General features: G+C 30.7%; 2 protein-coding genes across 2 annotated transcripts; both read left to right on the forward strand.

Annotated features, from left to right (window-relative positions):
* Nucleotides 1-5375: 5375 nt before the first annotated feature.
* Nucleotides 5376-18803, forward strand: LOTGIDRAFT_211044 (hypothetical protein; the record flags this gene model as incomplete). Its single annotated transcript, XM_009066976.1, has 20 exons — nucleotides 5376-5404; nucleotides 5895-6055; nucleotides 6633-6744; nucleotides 7367-7434; nucleotides 7646-7747; nucleotides 8235-8334; nucleotides 9018-9190; nucleotides 9356-9388; nucleotides 9733-9784; nucleotides 9904-9977; nucleotides 10492-10569; nucleotides 10936-11140; nucleotides 14937-15106; nucleotides 15679-15751; nucleotides 16450-16544; nucleotides 16771-16887; nucleotides 17177-17230; nucleotides 17677-17766; nucleotides 18234-18317; nucleotides 18669-18803. Exons 2-20 carry the CDS (start codon nucleotides 5903-5905, stop codon nucleotides 18801-18803), a joined length of 1968 nt encoding a protein of 655 aa, XP_009065224.1. The 5' UTR covers nucleotides 5376-5404; nucleotides 5895-5902.
* Nucleotides 18804-19614: 811 nt separating this feature from the next.
* Nucleotides 19615-21576, forward strand: LOTGIDRAFT_155420 (hypothetical protein; the record flags this gene model as incomplete). The annotated part of the gene is made up of 2 exons (XM_009066977.1): nucleotides 19615-20856; nucleotides 21127-21576. The coding sequence occupies 2 exons, from the start codon at nucleotides 19615-19617 to the stop codon at nucleotides 21574-21576; spliced, it is 1692 nt and encodes a 563-aa protein (XP_009065225.1).
* Between the last annotated feature and the right edge of the window lie 109 nt (nucleotides 21577-21685).

Raw genomic sequence — 21685 nt, forward strand, 5'->3', positions numbered from 1 at the left:
ATAGAAATAACATTGAATTACTCAAATATACAGCTTGTCATAATAGAAATAACATTGAATAACTCAAATATACAGCTTGTCGTAATAGAAATAACATTGAATTACTCAAATATACAGCTTGTCGTAATAGAAATAACATTGAATAACTCAAATATACAGCTTGTCATAATAGAAATAACATTGAATTACTCAAATATACAGCTTGTCATAATAGAAATAACATTGAATAACTCAAATATACAGCTTGTCGTAATAGAAATAACATTGAATAACTCAAATATACAGCTTGTCATAATAGAAATGACATTGAATTACTCAAATATACAGCTTGTCATAATAGAAATAACATTGAATAACTCAAATATACAGCTTGTCGTAATAGAAATAACATTGAATAACTAAAATATACAGCTTGTAATAGAAATAACATTGAATTACTCAAATATACAGCTTGTCATAATAGAAATGACATTGAATTACTCAAATATACAGCTTGTCATAATAGATATAACATTGAATAACTCAAATATACAGCTTGTCATAATAGAAATAACATTGAATAACTCAAATATACAGCTTGTCGTAATAGAAATAACATTGAATAACTCAAATATACAGCTTGTCATAATAGAAATAACATTGAATAACTCAAATATACAGCTTGTCATAATAGAAATAACATTGAATAACGCAAATATACAGCTTGTTATAATAGAAATAACATTGAATAACTCAAATATACAGCTTGTCGTAATAGAAATAACATTGAATAACTCAAATATACAGCTTGTCGTAATAGAAATAACATTGAATAACTCAAATATACAGCTTGTCATAATAGAAATGACATTGAATTACTCAAATATACAGCTTGTCATAATAGAAATAACATTGAATTACTCAAATATACAGCTTGTCATAATAGAAATAACATTGAATAACTCAAATATACAGCTTGTCGTAATAGAAATAACATTGAATAACTCAAATATACAGCTTGTCATAATAGAAATAACATTGAATAACTCAAATATACAGCTTGTCATAATAGAAATAACATTGAATTACTCAAATATACAGCTTGTCGTAATAGAAATAACATTGAATAACTCAAATATACAGCTTGTCGTAATAGAAATAACATTGAATAACTAAAATATACAGCTTGTAATAGAAATAACATTGAATTACTCAAATATACAGCTTGTCATAATATAAATAACATTGAGTAACTCAAATATACAGCTTGTCATAATAGAAATAACATGGAATAACTCAAATATACAGCTTGTCATAATAGAAATAACATTGAATAACTAAAATATACAGCTTGTAATAGAAATAACATTGAATTACTCAAATATACAGCTTGTCATAATAGAAATGACATTGAATTACTCAAATATACAGCTTGTCATAATAGATATAACATTGAATAACTCAAATATACAGCTTGTCATAATAGAAATAACATTGAATAACTCAAATATACAGCTTGTCGTAATAGAAATAACATTGAATAACTAAAATATACAGCTTGTAATAGAAATAACATTGAATTACTCAAATATACAGCTTGTCATAATATAAATAACATTGAGTAACTCAAATATACAGCTTGTCATAATAGAAATAACATGGAATAACTCAAATATACAGCTTGTCATAATAGAAATAACATTGAATAACTCAAATATACAGCTTGTCATAATAGAAATAACATTGAATAACTCAAATATACAGCTTGTCGTAATAGAAATAACATTGAATAACTCAAATATACAGCTTGTCATAATAGAAATAACATTGAATAACTCAAATATACAGCTTGTCATAATAGAAATAACATTGAATTACTCAAATATACAGCTTGTCGTAATAGAAATAACATTGAATAACTCAAATATACAGCTTGTCGTAATAGAAATAACATTGAATAACTAAAATATACAGCTTGTAATAGAAAAAACATTGAATTACTCAAATATACAGCTTGTCATAATAGAAATAACATTGAATAACTCAAATATACAGCAAAACATATTAAAAATAACATGGAATAACTCAGATACGCGCAAGCAAGATATAATAAAAAAGAATTGAATTAAAGCGGCAATGCATATTTTACTATCGGCTATAATCATGTCTGATAACGCATCGGCTTATTTGAAAAGAATAGTGGAGTCGACAACGAGGCCTTTTAAGAGGTATTGTAAAAAGTTGCAGTCTGACAGATTTAAAAGGTCTCCATAATCCGAATAAAATCTCTTGGAATCAATCAAAACGCGACCAGGTCTTAACGCGTGAACCCGCCATCTCCACTTCTTTATTTGGATAAGTTTATTGCGTTAGCATGTGCATGTACAAAACATAATGCTGTAGCATTGACAAAAAGTGAATACAAAAACATTTCTTATACAATATTTACAAATAACTATCCAGTGGATTAAATGATTTAGATACAATTATCGATTTTTATTAGTTTGATTAAATAAAGTTATCTTTTATAATATTGTTCACCTGTTTTCCAAGCATAAAATAAATATTTTGATAGGTATTTTTTATTCTAATTCTATTAAATTTAAATAAAGAGGTCAACTCCAACACCAACGGGATAAATATTAATATCTCAGTTTTCTATATAGCGGGCAACACAAAATAAAATGAAATTCATCTTCTAACATTTTGGAATTACAACATTCGCAAATTCGATCAACTTTTGGTATATTTAAGTATCGTGATAACGTTTCATATTATCTTATATAGAACTTAAGTTTACTGGAATTGTTAGCTTCGGAAAACCACACATGTATAAATTGATCAATTATTTGATTCTTTAGAATTGCAAAATCTGCCAGAGTAACCCGATCTTGATTACTCCATAAATATGAACATCCTAGGTTATCTAAACATTCTTTGATATTTGAAGCCCAGTTCTTGATACCTGTTTCGGTATGTATATAATGCAAACTTAAAACCACTTTTGTTTGTTACCAGCTGTAACTTATAAGTATAATCAGTCTTGTTACTACCTTTTTGAAAAACTATGATTTTTGTTTTATCGGGGTTGATTTCAAGGTTCCATTTCTCACAGTAAGAATAGATTTTGTATTTGAAGCATGGCTTTCGATTTTTCAAATAGAACAGTATCATCTGCATATAACAAATACGTGTTGACTTTAAAAAGATCAATGGAGAAGCCCATGTGCATATATTTTTCGATATTTGAGCATTCATTATTGTACTTTTTAACGTTGGAATATATTGATTTGATGATTTTAACAATTTTCGTATCAATACCTATTTCTTGTAATTTACATAAAAGCAAACATTTCTTAAGATCAATAGATGCACAAAATAGCCGTTCGTTTTGACTCAGTACCGATGATATGATGCCATGTAAAACAAAAATTGCATCTGTAGTGTTCTTTCCTTTTCGAAAACCAAGTGGAAATTCAGGAATTTTATTATTTGTCTCGGCCCATTTGTATTACCCTATTATGTTTGAAAATATTTTAGAAAACACGCTACTAAGATTAATTCCTCTAAAGTTTGAGAATACCTTCTAGCCAAGATTTCGGATATTGTGTAATGTCGAATATATAGTTAAATAATTTAGATATTATTGGTATCAAAAATGTTCCACAATCTAAAAAGAATTCAGGTGGAATTCCGTCGATACCAAGACTTTCCCCCGCTTTAATTTTATAATTGCTTTTCATCCTCGGTTATATTACTATCTAAATCGTTCAAATCATATTAGTCACTATTTACTAGCTTTAAGTTTTCATGTGCATTATTTGTTGGGGCTTTTCCTAAAATTCCCCTTGAAATGATCAAATAATTTGTTTATTGTAAGGTTAGTTCTTGTCTTTTCATTGTTTTGATTTTGAAGACCAGAATTGTTTTGGATTGCGCTTTGCTAACTTTGACACTTTTAAACCTAGACTTTTTTGAATATTTATATTTAGTGATTTTTTTAGTTTCATTGTACTTATCACTTTATGGTACGTTCTCCTATTCTCATCTGATTTATTTCTGTTATAAACATACCGAGATCTATTAAAAGAATGTATAAAATTTACTTCCAAAACATATTGTACATAGTTAAACGCAAAATTGAACCAGCTTTATATTTTCAAATAATTTTTATCGTCGTATCTTACTGAAAATAAGCAGTCGGCATTTTCGACATTCTCATTCGGCCATTTTTATCAATCGGCCATTAGGCCTACGATTTGACCGATTTTTTGTTTTTTCACCTCGAAAATAGGCTATAAATAGGAAGTCGATATCAATATATATCTGTACCGATTTAGTCGTCGGCTATATTGCTGAGTTAGCACGCGCTGATTAGTCACGTGATATTCGAGTATGGTCAGTCGTCATCTTGATCGCTATTTGAGCAGTGGGATTCGCTGTTAACCAACTCCTTCCCACCACCTCCATTAGCCTACCAGTTACGTCATCTTCACTGCTGATGCCACCAATGTTGTCTCTGGGAAAGACATTAATGATAACTCCTGTATGATTTCTAACAGTGTCAGCACTGATGGGTCGCTCATAGTAGTCAATGGTCTTACGAGCAGTCTGTGTCCCTGTGGTGAAACTGCCATGCAAATATTGCCGCAGACGATGTTGTAAACCGGGGACAATCACTGTATGGACGGCCAATAGTGCCGTTGGTTGGTTGGTTGGTGTCGTAACAAATCCAATGTCTTTCAATGGTTCTTACACTACAGTTAAAAGCATTGGCAATTTCTTGGGTACGTTGTCCGGTATTTATTCGTCCAATTGCTTGTTCAAAGTTTTTGGGAGATTAGATGGCACTCATTAGGTATCAGGTAACTTTTATATAGAACCCTAGTACATGTTGCACGTGCATCACTTGCAACTTGCTCCCACTGGCATCTTATTTGTCCCAAGGTTTACAATTACCGTTACACGAATCGGTATACGCTTATGACAGAAAATCCAAAACAAAAATTTTTCTATTCAGTATATAAGTATCGATTTTCCCTCACCCTGAAATTGTGGCAGTTGGAATAGCTCAGTTGTTGGCGAGTTGGATCGTCGTCTGCTTGGTTCCGTGGGTTCGAATCCTCCTTAAGGTAAGAAACATTGTGATGTCGCCCCTATTCACCCCCTGATACCCAAACCTGTATATTAAGTCATTGTAGCCTAAATATTTACTTTAAAAATTCTACTCCGCAGTTCTATTCTATCTGGGCTACGCCATTTAGAGTAGTAAACTAAGACATGTAGGTTTATAGGTGAAGGTTATATGCTAAAACAAATTTTATAAATATAGACCTAATTCAAACTATGTCATTCTTCTCTTATCTGTCTTCAAACACTTGTTTTCAGGTTTTAATGTTATTTACTTCGTTTTGGATAATAAAATGTGAGTATCTCGTTTGTGTTATGCAGGATTCTTTCTATTCTGTCCATTCTGTTTGAAATAATTGAAAGTCGTTTGCATGATGAGATGTTAACAACCTGTTCAGAAGTTCTATTTACAATAAATGGTTTAAGTAACTGTCGTATTAAAGATTTCCAATACATGTGGGAAAATAAATAACCCCTCCAATATCATACTGAGTGCGAGTAAGTTGGTTTCTTAGGTGAGTTGAAGTTGATGCATTTTTTGATAAATCGTTTTTGAATTATAGGCCTAACTTTGTTAAAATTTCTATTTGTTCCAGCGGATTTTAATGATGAAGCTGCGTGTGATCGTCTGAAATTAGATCTCGGTCGAGTATAAAATTGATAATTTGCGAGTAACCTTTTGTCTTAATTAGTCTTTGTTTTAGCCCAACAAATCCTTACCTACCAATTTCCCAGAGAACGTATGAACGTTTCAATATTGTAATGAAAATTTGTTATTTTATTAGAAAATACTATGAATATATTAAGTGAAATTGATGCGTCAACAGTGATAAGCGGTGCAGCTGTTACACTTACAACAGTTGGTGTTTTTACTTACTATATGACGTCAAAACCACAACCTATAAAATTAGCGTTAGATTTAAACAATCAGACCAGAGAAGTAGAGGTTAGTATGTCGTAAAGTCAAGAAATTGACTAATCTGACCAAATTAGACCAAATTTCCGTTTCGTTTTTTATTAGCTTTTATTTCTAATTTAGCCACTTCAGTTAGGACTCGTGAAACCCCGTGTACTGACCGAAAACTTTCCTCTATTTTAATTCGCGGCACGATTGAAATCGTGGTCTTTAATAATGAAGGTCGGTCGTGACAGTCGTAAAAACTTTTAGAACGATTCGAAATCTGGACTGGTTGTAAATTATAGTATCTTAGCAGTTCGTCAGATTGTGGATTGTTGTGAAATATTAAGAATCATCTGATAAAAACCATTAAGAAAGAACATTTGCCTAATTTGTACATGGTCATTTTCAGTTAGTAAGCGCCTTTTTAAATTTGGGTTCCTCCTCCATTCTTCAACGGAATTGGCCTAAGTTGTACAAGGTAATTATTCCAGAGTAGTCGCCTTTTCCTGTTTTCCACCGAGTTCACATAGTAATTAATTGATTATCAATTGGAAGTTAACATTTTACCAACTAATTACAGAGGCTCCGTTATTTTGAGTGTGATTTTGATCCTTTAATTTAGCCTGGTGTCAGGATCTCTGCTTATTTAACAAAAGATTCAGAATTAATGGAATATCTATATGAAGACAGTAAAACATTGTATGAAAGTTTTCAAAGAGGAATTCGTCTCTCAGGTAATTAATTACAATAGAAAAGTTCGAAAACTACCTAGGCTTTAAAGATGGGTTTCCTTATTTTTTTAGTGTCAAATTAAGCAAACTTTTTGACCTTTTTTGATTGGTCATTCATTCATGAACATGTGAGACAAACTGGTATTTTTCCAAGTCATCAGAACACCTCTACTTTCTATTCATATAAATATTAGCATTTCCATTTTCATTTTCATAAATGAACCCATTTTTAAGAAGGCTACATTTTTGATAGTGGCATTTCCATATCAAAAGGTCACTTGATAAGGTTTTGCTGTGTAATTGTTTTATTTATCACGAATAATAGCATTATTTTTAAACATACCATCAAGATTGTTGATGATTTACAAATTTTGGCATTAAAGAATACTAAATATTTAAAACATTGTATAATATACTAGATATTGTAGAATTTGCGGCAAATAGAAGTCATAAATTGTTTATCCGAATTCAAATTATGTAGCCTGAGTTCCACAACTGTCAAATTTAATTTAAGCTTGGTTTGCAGTCAAAATAAGATTTGTTTTCTCACACATTGTAATTTTGATATGATCTTTTGTTATGTAAGTAATGTTATACGTTAATTCGACGAAACTCTTTATTTAAGATAATGGTAATTGTCTTGGAAGTAGAAGTGGTCCTAATAAAGAATATCAATGGTTGTCTTATAAACAGGTATTATTAGAATTGTATTTTTGATTCTACACCATTCTCATCAGCCGTGGTCAGAGCCTGAAATATATATTGTTGTTGTTCTTCAGGGGAGATAAACATTAATAATGTTAATTGATGATATAAATGCTGTTCTGTTTTGAATACAGTCACGTTTTTGTGTTACAATATGATTTTCAACCAATATTGAAAATGTAGCTGTTCTAAATTACAGGTATATGAGCAGGCTTTAAATATCGGTGCAGGGTTAATAAATCTAGGGTTAAAAACCGGTCAAGAGACATTTATTGGTATATATAGTTCTAACAGAAAAGAGGTAAACCATTTTATTGAGTTTTGTGAGAATGTTCATGCAATCATTTTAAGGGATTTAGTTCGTAATTTTCTTTTGATTTGTGGAGCTAATTCCAAATTGCCTCAAAATGACGAATATTAATTACGAGGGAATTCTTAACTTGTGGAGGGTTTGTTCCAACCCTACAACCATACATTACTCAATCTTATCTAAAAGTATTTGATTATAGATATACAAGGTGTTTCGAACTTTGAGCCCTCTCCTCTAAAGCCTAAACTAAAATAGATATGAACAAAAACTAACGTAATTCTGAAAGGGTATTTATTGAAGTTTTAAACTCCCGGTATATTATGCAATTTAGAAAGGTGAAATGCCATGTGTCGTATATACGGGCATAGGTTTGTTATGTACACGGGTGGCTTTTTCGAATGATGTTGAAATATATTTCAAATGCTCACGGTTACGGATACGTCAAAGGGTGGGGATACAAATAATGTTATTATTTCAGTGGACTATCACGGAACAGGGATGCAATGCGTATTCATTGGTAACAGTTCCATTACACAGTATATTAGATTCATCAGCTTGTCAATATATTATCAATCATAGTAAGTTTTATTTATTATATGATACATTAGGAAATCAGCTTGACAATATATTATCATTCATAGTAAGTTTTATTTATTATATGATACATTAGGTTCTTCAGCTTGTCAATATATTATCAATCATAGTAAGTTTTATTATTTGATACATTAGGTTCATCAGCTTGTCAATATATTATCAATCATAGTAAGTTTTATTTATTATATGATACATTAGGTTCTTCAGCTTGTCAATATATTATCAATCATAGTAAGTTTTATTTATTATATGATACATTAGGTTCTTCAGCTTGTCAATATATTATCAATCATAGTAAGTTTTATTTATTATATGATACATTAGGTTCTTCAGCTTGTCAATATATTATCAATCATAGTAAGTTTTATTTATTATATGATACATTAGGTTCATCAGCTTGACAATATATTATCAATCATAGTAAGTTTTATTCATTATATGATACATTAGGTTCTTCAGCTAGTCAATATATTATCAATCATAGTAAGTTTTATTTATTATATGATACATTAGGTTCATCAGCTTGACAATATATTATCATTCATAGTAAGTTGTATTTATTAGGTTCACCAGCTTGTCAATACATCATCAATAAGAGTAAGTATCTGACGGCGAAAAATTTTCTCCACACGTCTATTCATAAATATCTTTTTACTTTTTATTGTAGCAAACATTACAACATTGATATGTGATAAATGTAGTAAAGCAGAATTAATCTTACAAGATACCAAGAATATAAAATGTCTGAAACACATGATAGTAATAGAAAAAATAACAGATAAGATTAAAGAGCTGGCTAAACAAGGGAATATTCACCTACATCAATTTACAGATATACAGGTAAACTTTTTATATACCCGTGAAACATACAATATGAGAAAGAAAATCACGAAATAGAAAGATTCTTAAGAGGTAGGGTGGTAGTGCAATCAATCAACGATCCTGAAAGTATAAATATATATTATTATGTATTTGAGAATACTTGGAGTTAGGTTTTTATTTCAGGAAAACGGTAAAATCAATCCAGTTGAGCCAGTGGTGAGTTTTTTTGTGAATTAATATTCTAATGTGAACCATTCAAATGTTATATTTGAAGAAAAACTAAGTCTTTAATATATGTACATGTAATAAGGTTCATAAAAACTGTTTCTTTGATTTTGATTTTACATATTGTCTGTGGAAGATCGTAAAACCCTAAAAACAATTTGATTTCCTGCAGGGGATTCTGGTAGAGCAAGTAGGATGTGTGGATGCGTCGCTCAGAACAAAATGTCTATCACAAGCACTGGACGTTGTTTTAGTGTAGTATATCCGAGGAAAATTTTTAAATTTTAATACAACAACACTATACAACTGAAAATATTTTGTATTCTTCATTATAGTTACCTAAACCCGATGATTTAGCTACTATATGTTATACTAGTGGTACGACAGGTAACATACAGTCATTTTATTTTACATATACATATTTATTGTCAGTTAAAACAGTTAATCGGAGTTTCACGCTATATGATCTTCAGATTTTATATATTATATGTGTTTTGTAATTTTAGGTGATCCTAAGGGTGTTATGTTAACACATAAAAATTTAGTTTCCAATATATCTGCTATAATAGCTCATGTTAAGGTAATGATATTTATTGAGCCGAATGCTAATTTTTTATCATTATCATTTAACTGTGATTGCGTTTTTTGTCCGATCAAGAATTCCCTACAGTGAGAGGAAATCGTATAAAAAGTGTTACCCCAATTACCGCAATAGTGCCTGTAAACAATAAATCACATTTACCACAAAAGGAGTTATTACCACATTATGGGTTTTCAGCAAAATTATCACATTTACCACAATATGGGTTGTTACCACAAAACATGTTGTATTTGAAATGAAATCATCTTTTTTTATTACTATTCTACTAAGATCGCATGAAAATTATTTTTAGAAATAGCAATTATTAATTCCGAACAGAACGTTGAGTAATGAAGACGGAAGATCCAATTTTTTCCCCGATTAATGAACAGATTCATTGCTTTCAGAGCGTAATAAAATTACGCATGGGAAGGGTTAAGATCGCATGATATTTCTCGAAATTTAACAAACTTTCGGCTTTAAGATATCATTTATATTTTCATGTATGTTGCAGCCAAATGTGGAAATGACTCCAAATGATGTTCATCTATCATACCTTCCTTTAGGTCATATTTTTGAAAGAGGAATGCAGGTAAGAATAATAAACAACCCCAGATACGACATTGTGTTGTATGTTCCATTTAAAGTCATAGACAATTCAAAACATAATTAAAAGCGATCTAATTTAGTATAATTCATGGTATTTGAAACTGCTCGTAAACCGTTCTTGTTCACATACATTTGTTTGATATATTGTACAATTTTCAAAGAACCAGGATAAAGATTTAAGACTATATTATTTAACTGGCCCTTGGAGATGACATCAATCCAAGTAATTGGGTCATCTTTTACATCTTTGTGGCATTACCTAGACATTGTATTATAATTTGATTTGTGGTATACTAGGACCACTAATTATGATTGTCTAAATAATCAAGAAATCTTCTTTGCAATTCAGTTATTAATGTTCATGAATGGGGCACAAATAGGGTTTTATCAAGGTGATAACAAGCTATTAACTGATGATTTACAAGCATTGAGACCAACTATTTTCCCTACAGTACCTCGATTATTAAATAGAATTCACCAAAAGGTAAGGCATTTTAAAGGGCCCTTACCAAAGAGATGTTATATAATAAGTATGTGTAGGCCTATTTTACAATGTCAACCTATTGGGATTGATTGTTTGACCCAATACAGCATGTAGTCTTGTTGTATGTTGTAAAAAGTTGCCTGGACTGGAGACAAAGATGTCACCGCTAATGCTATTACCTCCTGGGGTCGTAATGGAACAAAAGGGTATAGTACCATTTACTTTACTCTAGAATTATCTGGACAGGTCTATTGTTACCTATAAGTACTTACTATAAGATTAACATTTTGGGTATTGTAAATGAGTACTTGGTAACAATAGAAAATAGACTAGTGTCTCCAGATGTCGGCCCAAATTTGGAGTTGGAAAACGTTTGCTGCAATAAGAAATTGGAATGTTCTTATTATGTATGATCAAACGAAATAATAAATAATTTTTGTCATTTTTCAAAATGAAATTTTGTGATAATATTTATCGTATGCGTTTAGATAGCACCATGTTATTTCTTTTTAAATTCAACTTGGTCTATGCGATATGCCCTACCATTGAAATCTTGGATTCATATTTCGCAGAATCGTACCAATTTCTTCATTTTATCACGTTCCTTTAGCAACGGTACGATGATTATACACATTTATCATTATCATCGTACCATTGCTAAAGGAACACTAGTCCTCGTGGCAGTCAAGTTTGGTATAAATATATAATATATTATGTAATATTTCACAGACAAAAATGATAAACGGTTAAATCTCAAGATAGTCCTAGATCTGTATAGGATGGTTTAAAGATAAAAGGGCCTAAATTTAAATTTCCTCGAATTTTGTGTATTGCAAAATTCCAATATAACAGGAGCATCAAGATTTTCTGTCTCTACGCTAGTCTAAAATTGTCAGAAGTAACTGTTATGGTATAGGTAGGCTATGGGGTAGTCTAGTATGTATCATTCTGATTTTAATTCTCACCAAAATGAACACAATCCAGTATAGTTAAAATTAGACCCTACTTCGGTGTCTTGGTTTCTCCGACATCCTCCGAATCCACCGCCTCTCCGACAAGTCTAGATATTCGCTATAATCAGGAAAACACGCTAATAACGTTACATTAATTTAGTTTTAAGTAGGCTGTCATGTGGGCGTAATCAACGCTTTTCATGCCAACGTTTATAAAGTTTTATTTGTGTCTATCGGTCATTTATTAAATGTTATCTATATTTAAGGTTATAAATGAACTAAACAATAGTAAACTGAAATCATGTTTATTAAACTGGGGTTTACAAGCAAAGTCAAAGGAAATTCAAAGGTGAGCTTTGTAATTTCAAGAATACATCTTTACCAAGTATTCAATGTAAAATGCGCAAACTAGTTGCAATATTTACAGCAATAAGATATAAAAAGAGCGGGATAATGCCATTGTCCGGCAAAATTTCCCTCATTGCACCCTGCATGGCGTCGCCCGTCTTCATTAGCCCACAAGGTGCAGAAAAGTAGGACGTAAAATTCCATTCACTTCATTTTTTTTACAGTGATATAATAACAAAGAATAGTATATAACTAACTAGTATTATTAGTATTGTTCTGTATTTACAGTGGTATAATGAGAAGAAATAGTGTATAACTAGTATTATTAGTATTGTTCTGTATTTACAGTGGGAAATTGAGAAGAAATAGTATATAACTAGTATTATTAGTATTGTTCTGTATTTACAGTGGTATAATAAGAAGAAATAGTATATAACTAGTATTATTAGTATTGTTCTGTATTTACAGTGATATAATAAGAAGAAATAGTATATAACTAGTATTATTAGTAGTGTTCTGTATTTACAGTGGTATAATGAGAAGAAATAGTATATAACTAGTATTATTAGTATTGTTCTGTATTTACAGTGGGAAATTGAGAAGAAATAGTATATAACTAGTATTATTAGTAGTGTTCTGTATTTACAGTGGTATAATGAGAAGAAATAGTGTATAACTAGTATTATTAGTATTGTTCTGTATTTACAGTGATATAATAAGAAGAAATAGTATATAACTAGTACTATTAGTGTTGTTCTGTATTTACAGTGATACAAGAAGAAGAAATAGTATATAACTAGTATTATTAGTGTTGTTTTCTATTTACAGTGATACAAGAAGAAGAAATAGTATATAACTAGTATTATTAGTATTATTCTGTATTTACAGTGGTATAATGAGAAGAAATAGTATATAACTAGTATTATTAGTATTGTTTTGTATTTACAGTGGTATAATGAGAAGAAATAGTATATAACTAGTATTATTAGTATTGTTCTGTATTAACAGTAGTATAATAAGAAGAAATAGTATATAACTAGTATTATTAGTATTGTTCTGTATTTACAGTGGTATAATGAGAAGAAATAGTATATAACTAGTATTATTAGTAGTGTTCTGTATTTACAGTGGTATAATGAGAAGAAATAGTATATAACTAGTATTTTTAGTATTGTTCTGTATTTACAGTGGTATAATGAGAAGAAATAGTATATAACTAGTATTATTAGTAGTGTTCTGTATTTACAGTGGTATAATAAGAAGAAATAGTATATAACTAGTATTATTAGTATTGTTCTGTATTTACAGTGGTATAATGAGAAGAAATAGTATATAACTAGTATTATTAGTAGTGTTCTGTATTTACAGTGGTATAATGAGAAGAAATAGTATATAACTAGTATTATTAGTAGTGTTCTGTATTTACAGTGGTATAATAAGAAGAAATAGTATATAACTAGTATTATTAGTATTGTTCTGTATTTACAGTGGTATAATGAGAAGAAATAGTATATAACTAGTATTATTAGTATTGTTCTGTATTTACAGTGGTATAATGAGAAGAAATAGTATATAACTAGTATTTTTAGTATTGTTTTGTATTTACAGTGGTATAATGAGAAGAAATAGTATATAACTAGTATTATTAGTATTGTTCTGTATTTACAGTGGTATAATAAGAAGAAATAGTATATAACTAGTATTATTAGTATTGTTCTGTATTTACAGTAGTATAATAAGAAGAAATAGTATATAACTAGTATTTTTAGTATTGTTCTGTATTTACAGTGGTATAATAAGAAAAAATAGTATATAACTAGTATTATTAGTAGTGTTAGGGTGTATTGAGACGAGTCTCAATGAAAGCACTGGCCTAGGTCACAGAGCAATAGATAAGTCTAGTATTATTAGTATTATTCTGTATTAACAGTGGTATAATAAGAAGAAATAGTATATAACTAGTATTTTTACTATTTTTCTGTATTTACAGTGGTATAATAAGAAGAATAGTATATAACTAGTATTTTTAGTATTGTTCTGTATTTACAGTGGTATAATGAGAAGAAATAGTATATAACTAGTATTATTTGTATTCTTCTGTATTTAAAGTGGTATAATAAGAAGAAATAGTATATGACTAGTATTTTTAGTAGTGTTTTGTATTTACAGTGGTATAATGAGAAGAAATAGTATATAACTAACTAGTATTATTAGTATTATTGTGTATTTACAGTGGTATAATGAGAAGAAATAGTATATAACTAGTATTATTAGTATTGTTCTGTATTTACAGTGGGAAATTGAGAAGAAATAGTATATAACTAGTATTATTAGTATTATTGTGTATTTACAGTGGTATAATGAGAAGAAATAGTATATAACTAGTATTATTAGTATTGTTCTGTATTTACAGTGGGAAATTGAGAAGAAATAGTATATAACTAGTATTATTAGTATTGTTCTGTATTTACAGTGGTATAATGAGAAGAAATAGTATATAACTAGTATTATTAGTATTGTTCTGTATTTACAGTAGTATAATTAGAAGAAATGGTATATAACAAGTATTGTTCTGTATTTACAGTGGTATAATAAGAAGAAATAGTATTTGGGACAAGATATTATTCAATAAGATACAGAATTTACTAGGTGGTAGAATTAAAATGATTATGACTGGTTCAGCACCATTATCAGAAGAAGTGTTAAATTTTGCAAGATGTGCTTTTGGATGTATCGTACGTAGATTTCCATGCTAACACAATTTTATTTGTTAAGGGATATGTTTGTCAAAATATCAATTTTTACCAGCTGATAGACATTATTGCAGCTATCTGTATCACATTTCACAATCAAAATCCGTTGTCAATAGATCGCTTATCATTAGAAAATATACTGTTAAAGTTTAGATTGTTTTCATTTCGAGGATATTATTAAAGGGATTGCAAATAGGTTTTCTTAACTTTTTACTGATAGCATCGATTTGCACGATTCTAATTTCGTGTTAAACATTTTATGACGTCACTATCGCAAAATAACTAATGGCCTTTGCAATAGGCCGACGCCATAATTGGCTTTTTTAAAGTAGCATTCCAACAACCATAGACTTACTTGAAATTGGTGCTTTCAGTGTCCCCGACACCCTTACATGGTTTTAAAAACCTCTTTACAATCCCTTTAATTTGATATATATGTGCATTATGTATTACAAACATATTAATAAGAGATATTAATAACCCTTGGAAATAGATATAATTTATTCTCGTAGTGATACAAACTGATCATCATTGTGTAATTATGAATAATATAGGTTATTGAAAGTTATGGTCAAACAGAAGCATCCTCAGGAATAGCATGCAATATTCCTGGAGAAACAGTTCCAGGTAGGAAATGTTTAGATTTTAGTTAACCTGGACTTAAACAAGCTCAGTGCCAGATATATTTTTTTTACCCCAATTATTTGTTTTCAATTATAAATCACATTTTATACCCCACAAACAATTGAACACATTTGTGCTTATGTTTCACATTTTTTTGTAATGATCCCTTCCATGAATTTAGTCTTATGTGAAGAGGATACCATATCGCAAGTTTTTATCCGTTTTTTCAAAATGAAATGAATGGAGTTTTACGTCCTACTTTTCTGCACCTTGTCGGCTAATGAAGACGGGCAACGCCATGCAGGGTGCCATGAGGGAAATTTTGCCAGGACAGCGGCATTAGCCTGCTCTTTTTCGATTTCCAACTGTTTATGGATCTTTAATGTGCACAGCCTGTAGCACATGGGGCCTCGGTTTATTGTCCCATCCGAACGACTAGACGCTTTTCCATGTCAGCCCCTCTTACCTGCATCACTGACAGGAGGAAATCGGGTTGAAAAATCCGAAGGTATTATCTCGACCTATGCGGGGATTGAACCATGGACCTTCAGGTTAGCGAGCAACCGTCTAATTCACTGAGCCACCGCGGCTCCATCCGTTTTTTTTTTCAAGAGCAATATCAACTATCAGCTACTGAAATAACCTCTGTCTAAAAGGCAATGCTTTGTATATGTATATTTAATGGTGGCTGTTGTTTTTAGGGCATGTTGGTGGACCACTAAAATGTACTAAAATTAAACTGGTTGATGTACCAGAAATGGATTATTATGCTGCGAAAGGAAGTGGTGAGGTTTGTGTTAATGGCATATTTAACCAATTTGAAAGTATTTGGTCAAAATTAGCCTGTGTAAAGTCGAAATTATTTTGCCAGAATGTGTTTTAATCTTGAAATGAATATCAGAGCATAAAAAACGAAACCTATGTACAGTATTAAAATCCACATATTAAATAAGAATAATAACTTGCCATTAGACCTACAAAGTACCCGAATCTGTTCAATATGTTTATTTTGAATTTTTTAGATACTGTTCAAAGGTCACCATATGTTTCAAGGTTATTATAAAAACCCAGAGAAAACAGCTGATACTATAGATAAAGATGGTTGGGTCCATACTGGTGATATTGGTACATGGTTACCGGTCAGTAAGGGTCTTGTTTTCTCCGTAAAAATATAATTTGTTTGTTAACGTTGAAAAGAAACACATTTTTCTCCAAGAAATTTCACCAAAAAATTGTTTTCCTGAAAATTGTGCGCTAAACAAAACAAATTTTGAAGAACAATTTATGTGTGCACATTTTTATATTTTACATCATTCTAGCAGTTCTTTATTTAGGCTGACATTCCAATTCTCTTAAAAAGTATAGAAAAACGTTAAAAATATTGACATAGGCTTACAGAGCTCTTTAAATGATATTACTTTTTTGTAGAATGGTTGCCTGAAAATAGTTGATAGAAAAAAAAATATATTCAAATTAGCTCAGGTAAAATTTACAAATGTGTCCTTTATTATCTAATAGTATAATTATATTCTTTTTTGGGCAATAAAAATATTTTCATGATACTATTACACAGTAAATTGGACTTACCAGGTGCCATGACTAAAGAGTATAATCTGTATATTATACCAGATATATCCATTGAATTAAAAATTTATTAAAAACGCCTCTAAGTATGTATCGAAATTACTTAGTTTTATGGATTATTACTTAGTTTTATGGATTTACTATCGTATAGTGTTGACAACAAGTAAATCCACTGATGAACAAAAACTCATTTCGGCCAGGTTTAAAAATTTAAATTAAGTCTTTAAGCTTTCTAACTGCTATTTTATAAGAATCACTAAGAATGTTTCGTTTGCTTCATATTAAACCGCACAAGGGATTATTTTTATTTGCAAGATAAAATTTACATCTTGTATATTATATAGGGAGAATATATTGCTGCTGAAAAAATAGAAAATATTTATCAAAGAAGTCCATTTGTTGCTCAATTGTTTGTGGATGGAAACAGTTTAAAGGTACGTTTTGTTTGAAATTAGATGTTTATATTGTTCAAATTTCAGATGACACTGAACTAAATTTGGTTATACTTTCTTGTTGTTATTAAATCGAATCAAAATTTCCGCTCCCATGTATTTCGCTCTTCTGTTCAGTTGACCTTCTGTATGTTTGTACATTGATATTTACTTGTAAATACTCTATAGTGAGCATGTCTGGATGAAACTTGGTACAAAATCAATTCAAAAAATACAGTTTATGATGATGTTTTGAAGTTAGTGTTGCTCCTTACTATTTCGAACATGAGTGTAAGTGTGTCCGATCACCTTACGTTTTGAGCCAGGTTTCATGAAATTTAATGAAATTGCACGTTTTATCATGACGACGAGGACGTGGACCATTATGCTTAGGCCTATCTTTAATATTTCCTCCAATAATAAACCAAAAATATAATTAGTATGACAAATGGTTTCTATATAATTTGTAGAGTTGTGTTATGGCTGTGGTTGTATTAGATGAAGAATATATGTCTCAATGGTCCAATAATAATAATAATAATATTACAGATGAGGTAAATTTATGACAGATGGATAACAAACTTAATATACAGAACTACCGTAACATCTTGTTATACTCAATTGTTGCTAATGGTTACTGGAAGTGATCAAAACCACATAATAATCAATATACAATATAACAAACACACCAATTCAAAAGCACATGAACATTACTATAAAGGCAATTGAACCAAAATAGTGGGTTCATATCAAAGTAATAAGTATACCACTTGTCTCAATGCTTTCAATAATTTTCATGAGTAATTTTTTGTATGGGACACTGGATATTTCTGCAATCCATATTGACATAGATTTTGATGCTGTTGAAAAATACAAAACATGATTACATGTATTGTTTTTACCAGGATATAAAGCAAGTAGTATATAAAGATATGATAAGATGTGGTAAAGAAGCACAATTAAAAGGTTTTGAACAGGTAATTAGCCAAACGAATCACAGAGTCTGGGAGGGTAGAAGTAGTATGTCTTTTCGGATATGACGCATTTCACTTCTGCGCATGCGCAGCTTTTTCAATGCGTCATATCCGAAAAGACACAACTGTTAAAATGTATTATAACAGACTCCCGAAACTGTTAAAAATGTACTATAACAGACAAGAATCACTATAATAATACAGTAAAAAATAACCGCATTAAAAATGTCTTAATTTTAAAACACGAAAAAAAAAATTCGAAGGAGACGGTTTCTTCTCTGCGCTAACATCTCTCATCCCCAAAGTGGCCAATTTTGTCTCAAACAACAAATCCCTCATTTCCTCAGAAGCGCAAACTCTTGGATCTGTGGCAAAAGCAGGAGTAAATATAAGCGATGCAGTGAAAAAATCTGACGAACTTAAAGAACTGCAGCTAATAAGAGAACTAAGAAACAAGAGACTAGAACGACAAGCCCTAGAAAAACAAGGAAAAGGGTTTAAAATCATTGGATAAAAAATGGCAAGCAAAAATTACAGATTGGATCCAATGATTTTAAACCCTTTTCCTCAGGAGTAAATATAAGCGATGCAGTGAAAAAATCTGACGAACTTAAAGAACTACAGCTAATAAGAGAACTAAGAAACAAGAGACTAGAACGACAAGGAAAAAGGATTAAAATCATTGGATAAGAAATGGCAAGCAAAAATTACAGATTGGATCCAATCTTTCAATTATATGATCCGATTCAATATTCGTTCAGTGAAAAAATCTGACGAACTTAAAGAACTGCAGCTAATAAGAGAACTAAGAAACAAGAGACTAGAACGACAAGTCCTAGAAAAACAAGGAAAAGGGGTTAAAATCATTGGATAAAAAATGGCAAGCAAAAATTACAGATTGGATCCAATCTTTCAATTATATGATCCGATTCAATATTCGTTCAACAAGAAGAAAGAGGATTATATTATCATCTCACCGACTGTTGGTTCTAAATCTCAATTGAATGATGGTGGTAGAATTACCTTCGAAATAAATTCATTATCGAATTGGTTGCTTCTTTCCGATGCTTATTTCAGATGCGATTTCAAAATTAAAGAAGCCACTCAGAATCAAGTTCCACAAACCAACACAACATTAGAAAACAACTTCTTTCCATCTTTATTTAGCGAGATGGTTTTGGAAGCTGGTTCAAATCCGATAGAAACCATCAAACACCCTGGGAAATTCGACACAATGTTGAAAACAGTTTTATATCCTAAAGATTTCGATTCAGTTTCAGGCTGGATACCCGATGTTGGTGATGGAAATGTTTTAAAAGAACCGGTAAGAAATCTTGCAAATGACGCCGATTTAGCTAGAGTGAGATTTGTTGCTCGAAACACGATAGAAAGAGTAGGACGAGCAATTAATCATGGATTCGAAAAACGAGTACTTCAGTATAATAATGTTGTTGAGAATAATAGGTGGGGTAATTACGTAAATTGGAAATTATATCCTTTATTCGGTCTGTTGGAACATAGAAAAGTTTCCATAGGCTTACCATATAAAATTCATCTACAAAGAGAAATCAACAACGATAAGATATTCTTTGGAGAGAATGGTTTAGATGCAAAATTAAAAATAACGAATCTCCAACTTTACATACCCGTAATAACACCATCAATTGAAGTAGAAACGAGAATATTCAACTCATTAACTAAAGATATTGAAATAGCATTTCTTCGGCGGAACACAATAGGTAGCATGACGATTACGGGAGAATCCACCACGTGGCCAATTACAAACAGCGTCAAACCAGCGAGATATCTAATAGTTGGTTTCAAAAACTTGCCAGACTCTCAGATAAACAACAACATCATTTTCAGAGTGGCAATGAACCAAACTCAAGATCCTTTAATCCATAAAGTTCAAGTAAGATTGAACAACGAAAATTATCCTAACCAACCTTTAACAATTAATCCAACCACAAAGGATTATAATGAATTGTATAAAAATTACAAAAACATGTGTGAATTATTCGGTAATCTACCTCAATTCGAGTATGTAGATTTTGCCCTTAATCATCCAATCTTCTGTTTCGATCTTTCAGCTCATCAAGAAGATCTTTTCAAAACAGGGGTAAACATAAATATTCACATCGATAAAACATCGAGATGTGACCGCCTACTGTTTATTGCTGGAAGAAGCAAAACATTTGATTAAAATATCAGATAGAAGAATGATAAGAATTGAATAAAAAAACACCCTTTAAAAAATGAAACCAGAAACTTTAGTTATGAAAATAATAGAAGCTATGGAAACGAATTCACCGACTCTAATAACTTACAACGGTAAAAAAGTGCATATAACCCAAAAGATTATCGATAAATACAAACATTGCAAAGTCAGAGACGAGACTTGGAAAGAATTGATGAGAATTTAACTAAAAAAGGTGGATTTTTACCTTTCTTACCTTTAATCTTTGCTGGTTTAGCTGCAGCCGGTGCAACTGCTGGTGGAGCTGCTGGGATAGCCAAAGCTGTCAACGATAAGAAAGCTGAAGCCGCTGCAAACGCCGAAGCACGTAGACACAATTTGGCAATGGAAAGAGAAGCACGAGGAGGTTCGGGAGTAGGAGATATATTAGGGACGGTTAAAGAATTCGGACAAAGATTTGGCGAAGAAACCAAGAAAACCGTTAAAGAGGGATTAAGCAAATTAATAGATAAAATCGACACCGGAGAAATGAAGGTCAAACACAAGGGCAACGCCCTATTTTTTAAAAACATACGTTCGGGCGAGGGAATCTTCCTTTCAAAGTATAAAGGCAACGGGGTGATTTTTGGTACGAAAATGTAATAGATAAAAATGGGCAAGAAATTCAAACATTCGGACATATTTCCTAGTAACCCAATGCTCATGTGTATTTGCGGTAGTTCAGGTTCTGGGAAAACTCATCTCACTTTTA

Source organism: Lottia gigantea (assembly GCF_000327385.1).
Source record: "Lottia gigantea unplaced genomic scaffold LOTGIsca_8, whole genome shotgun sequence".
Classification (NCBI taxonomy): domain Eukaryota; kingdom Metazoa; phylum Mollusca; class Gastropoda; family Lottiidae; genus Lottia; species Lottia gigantea.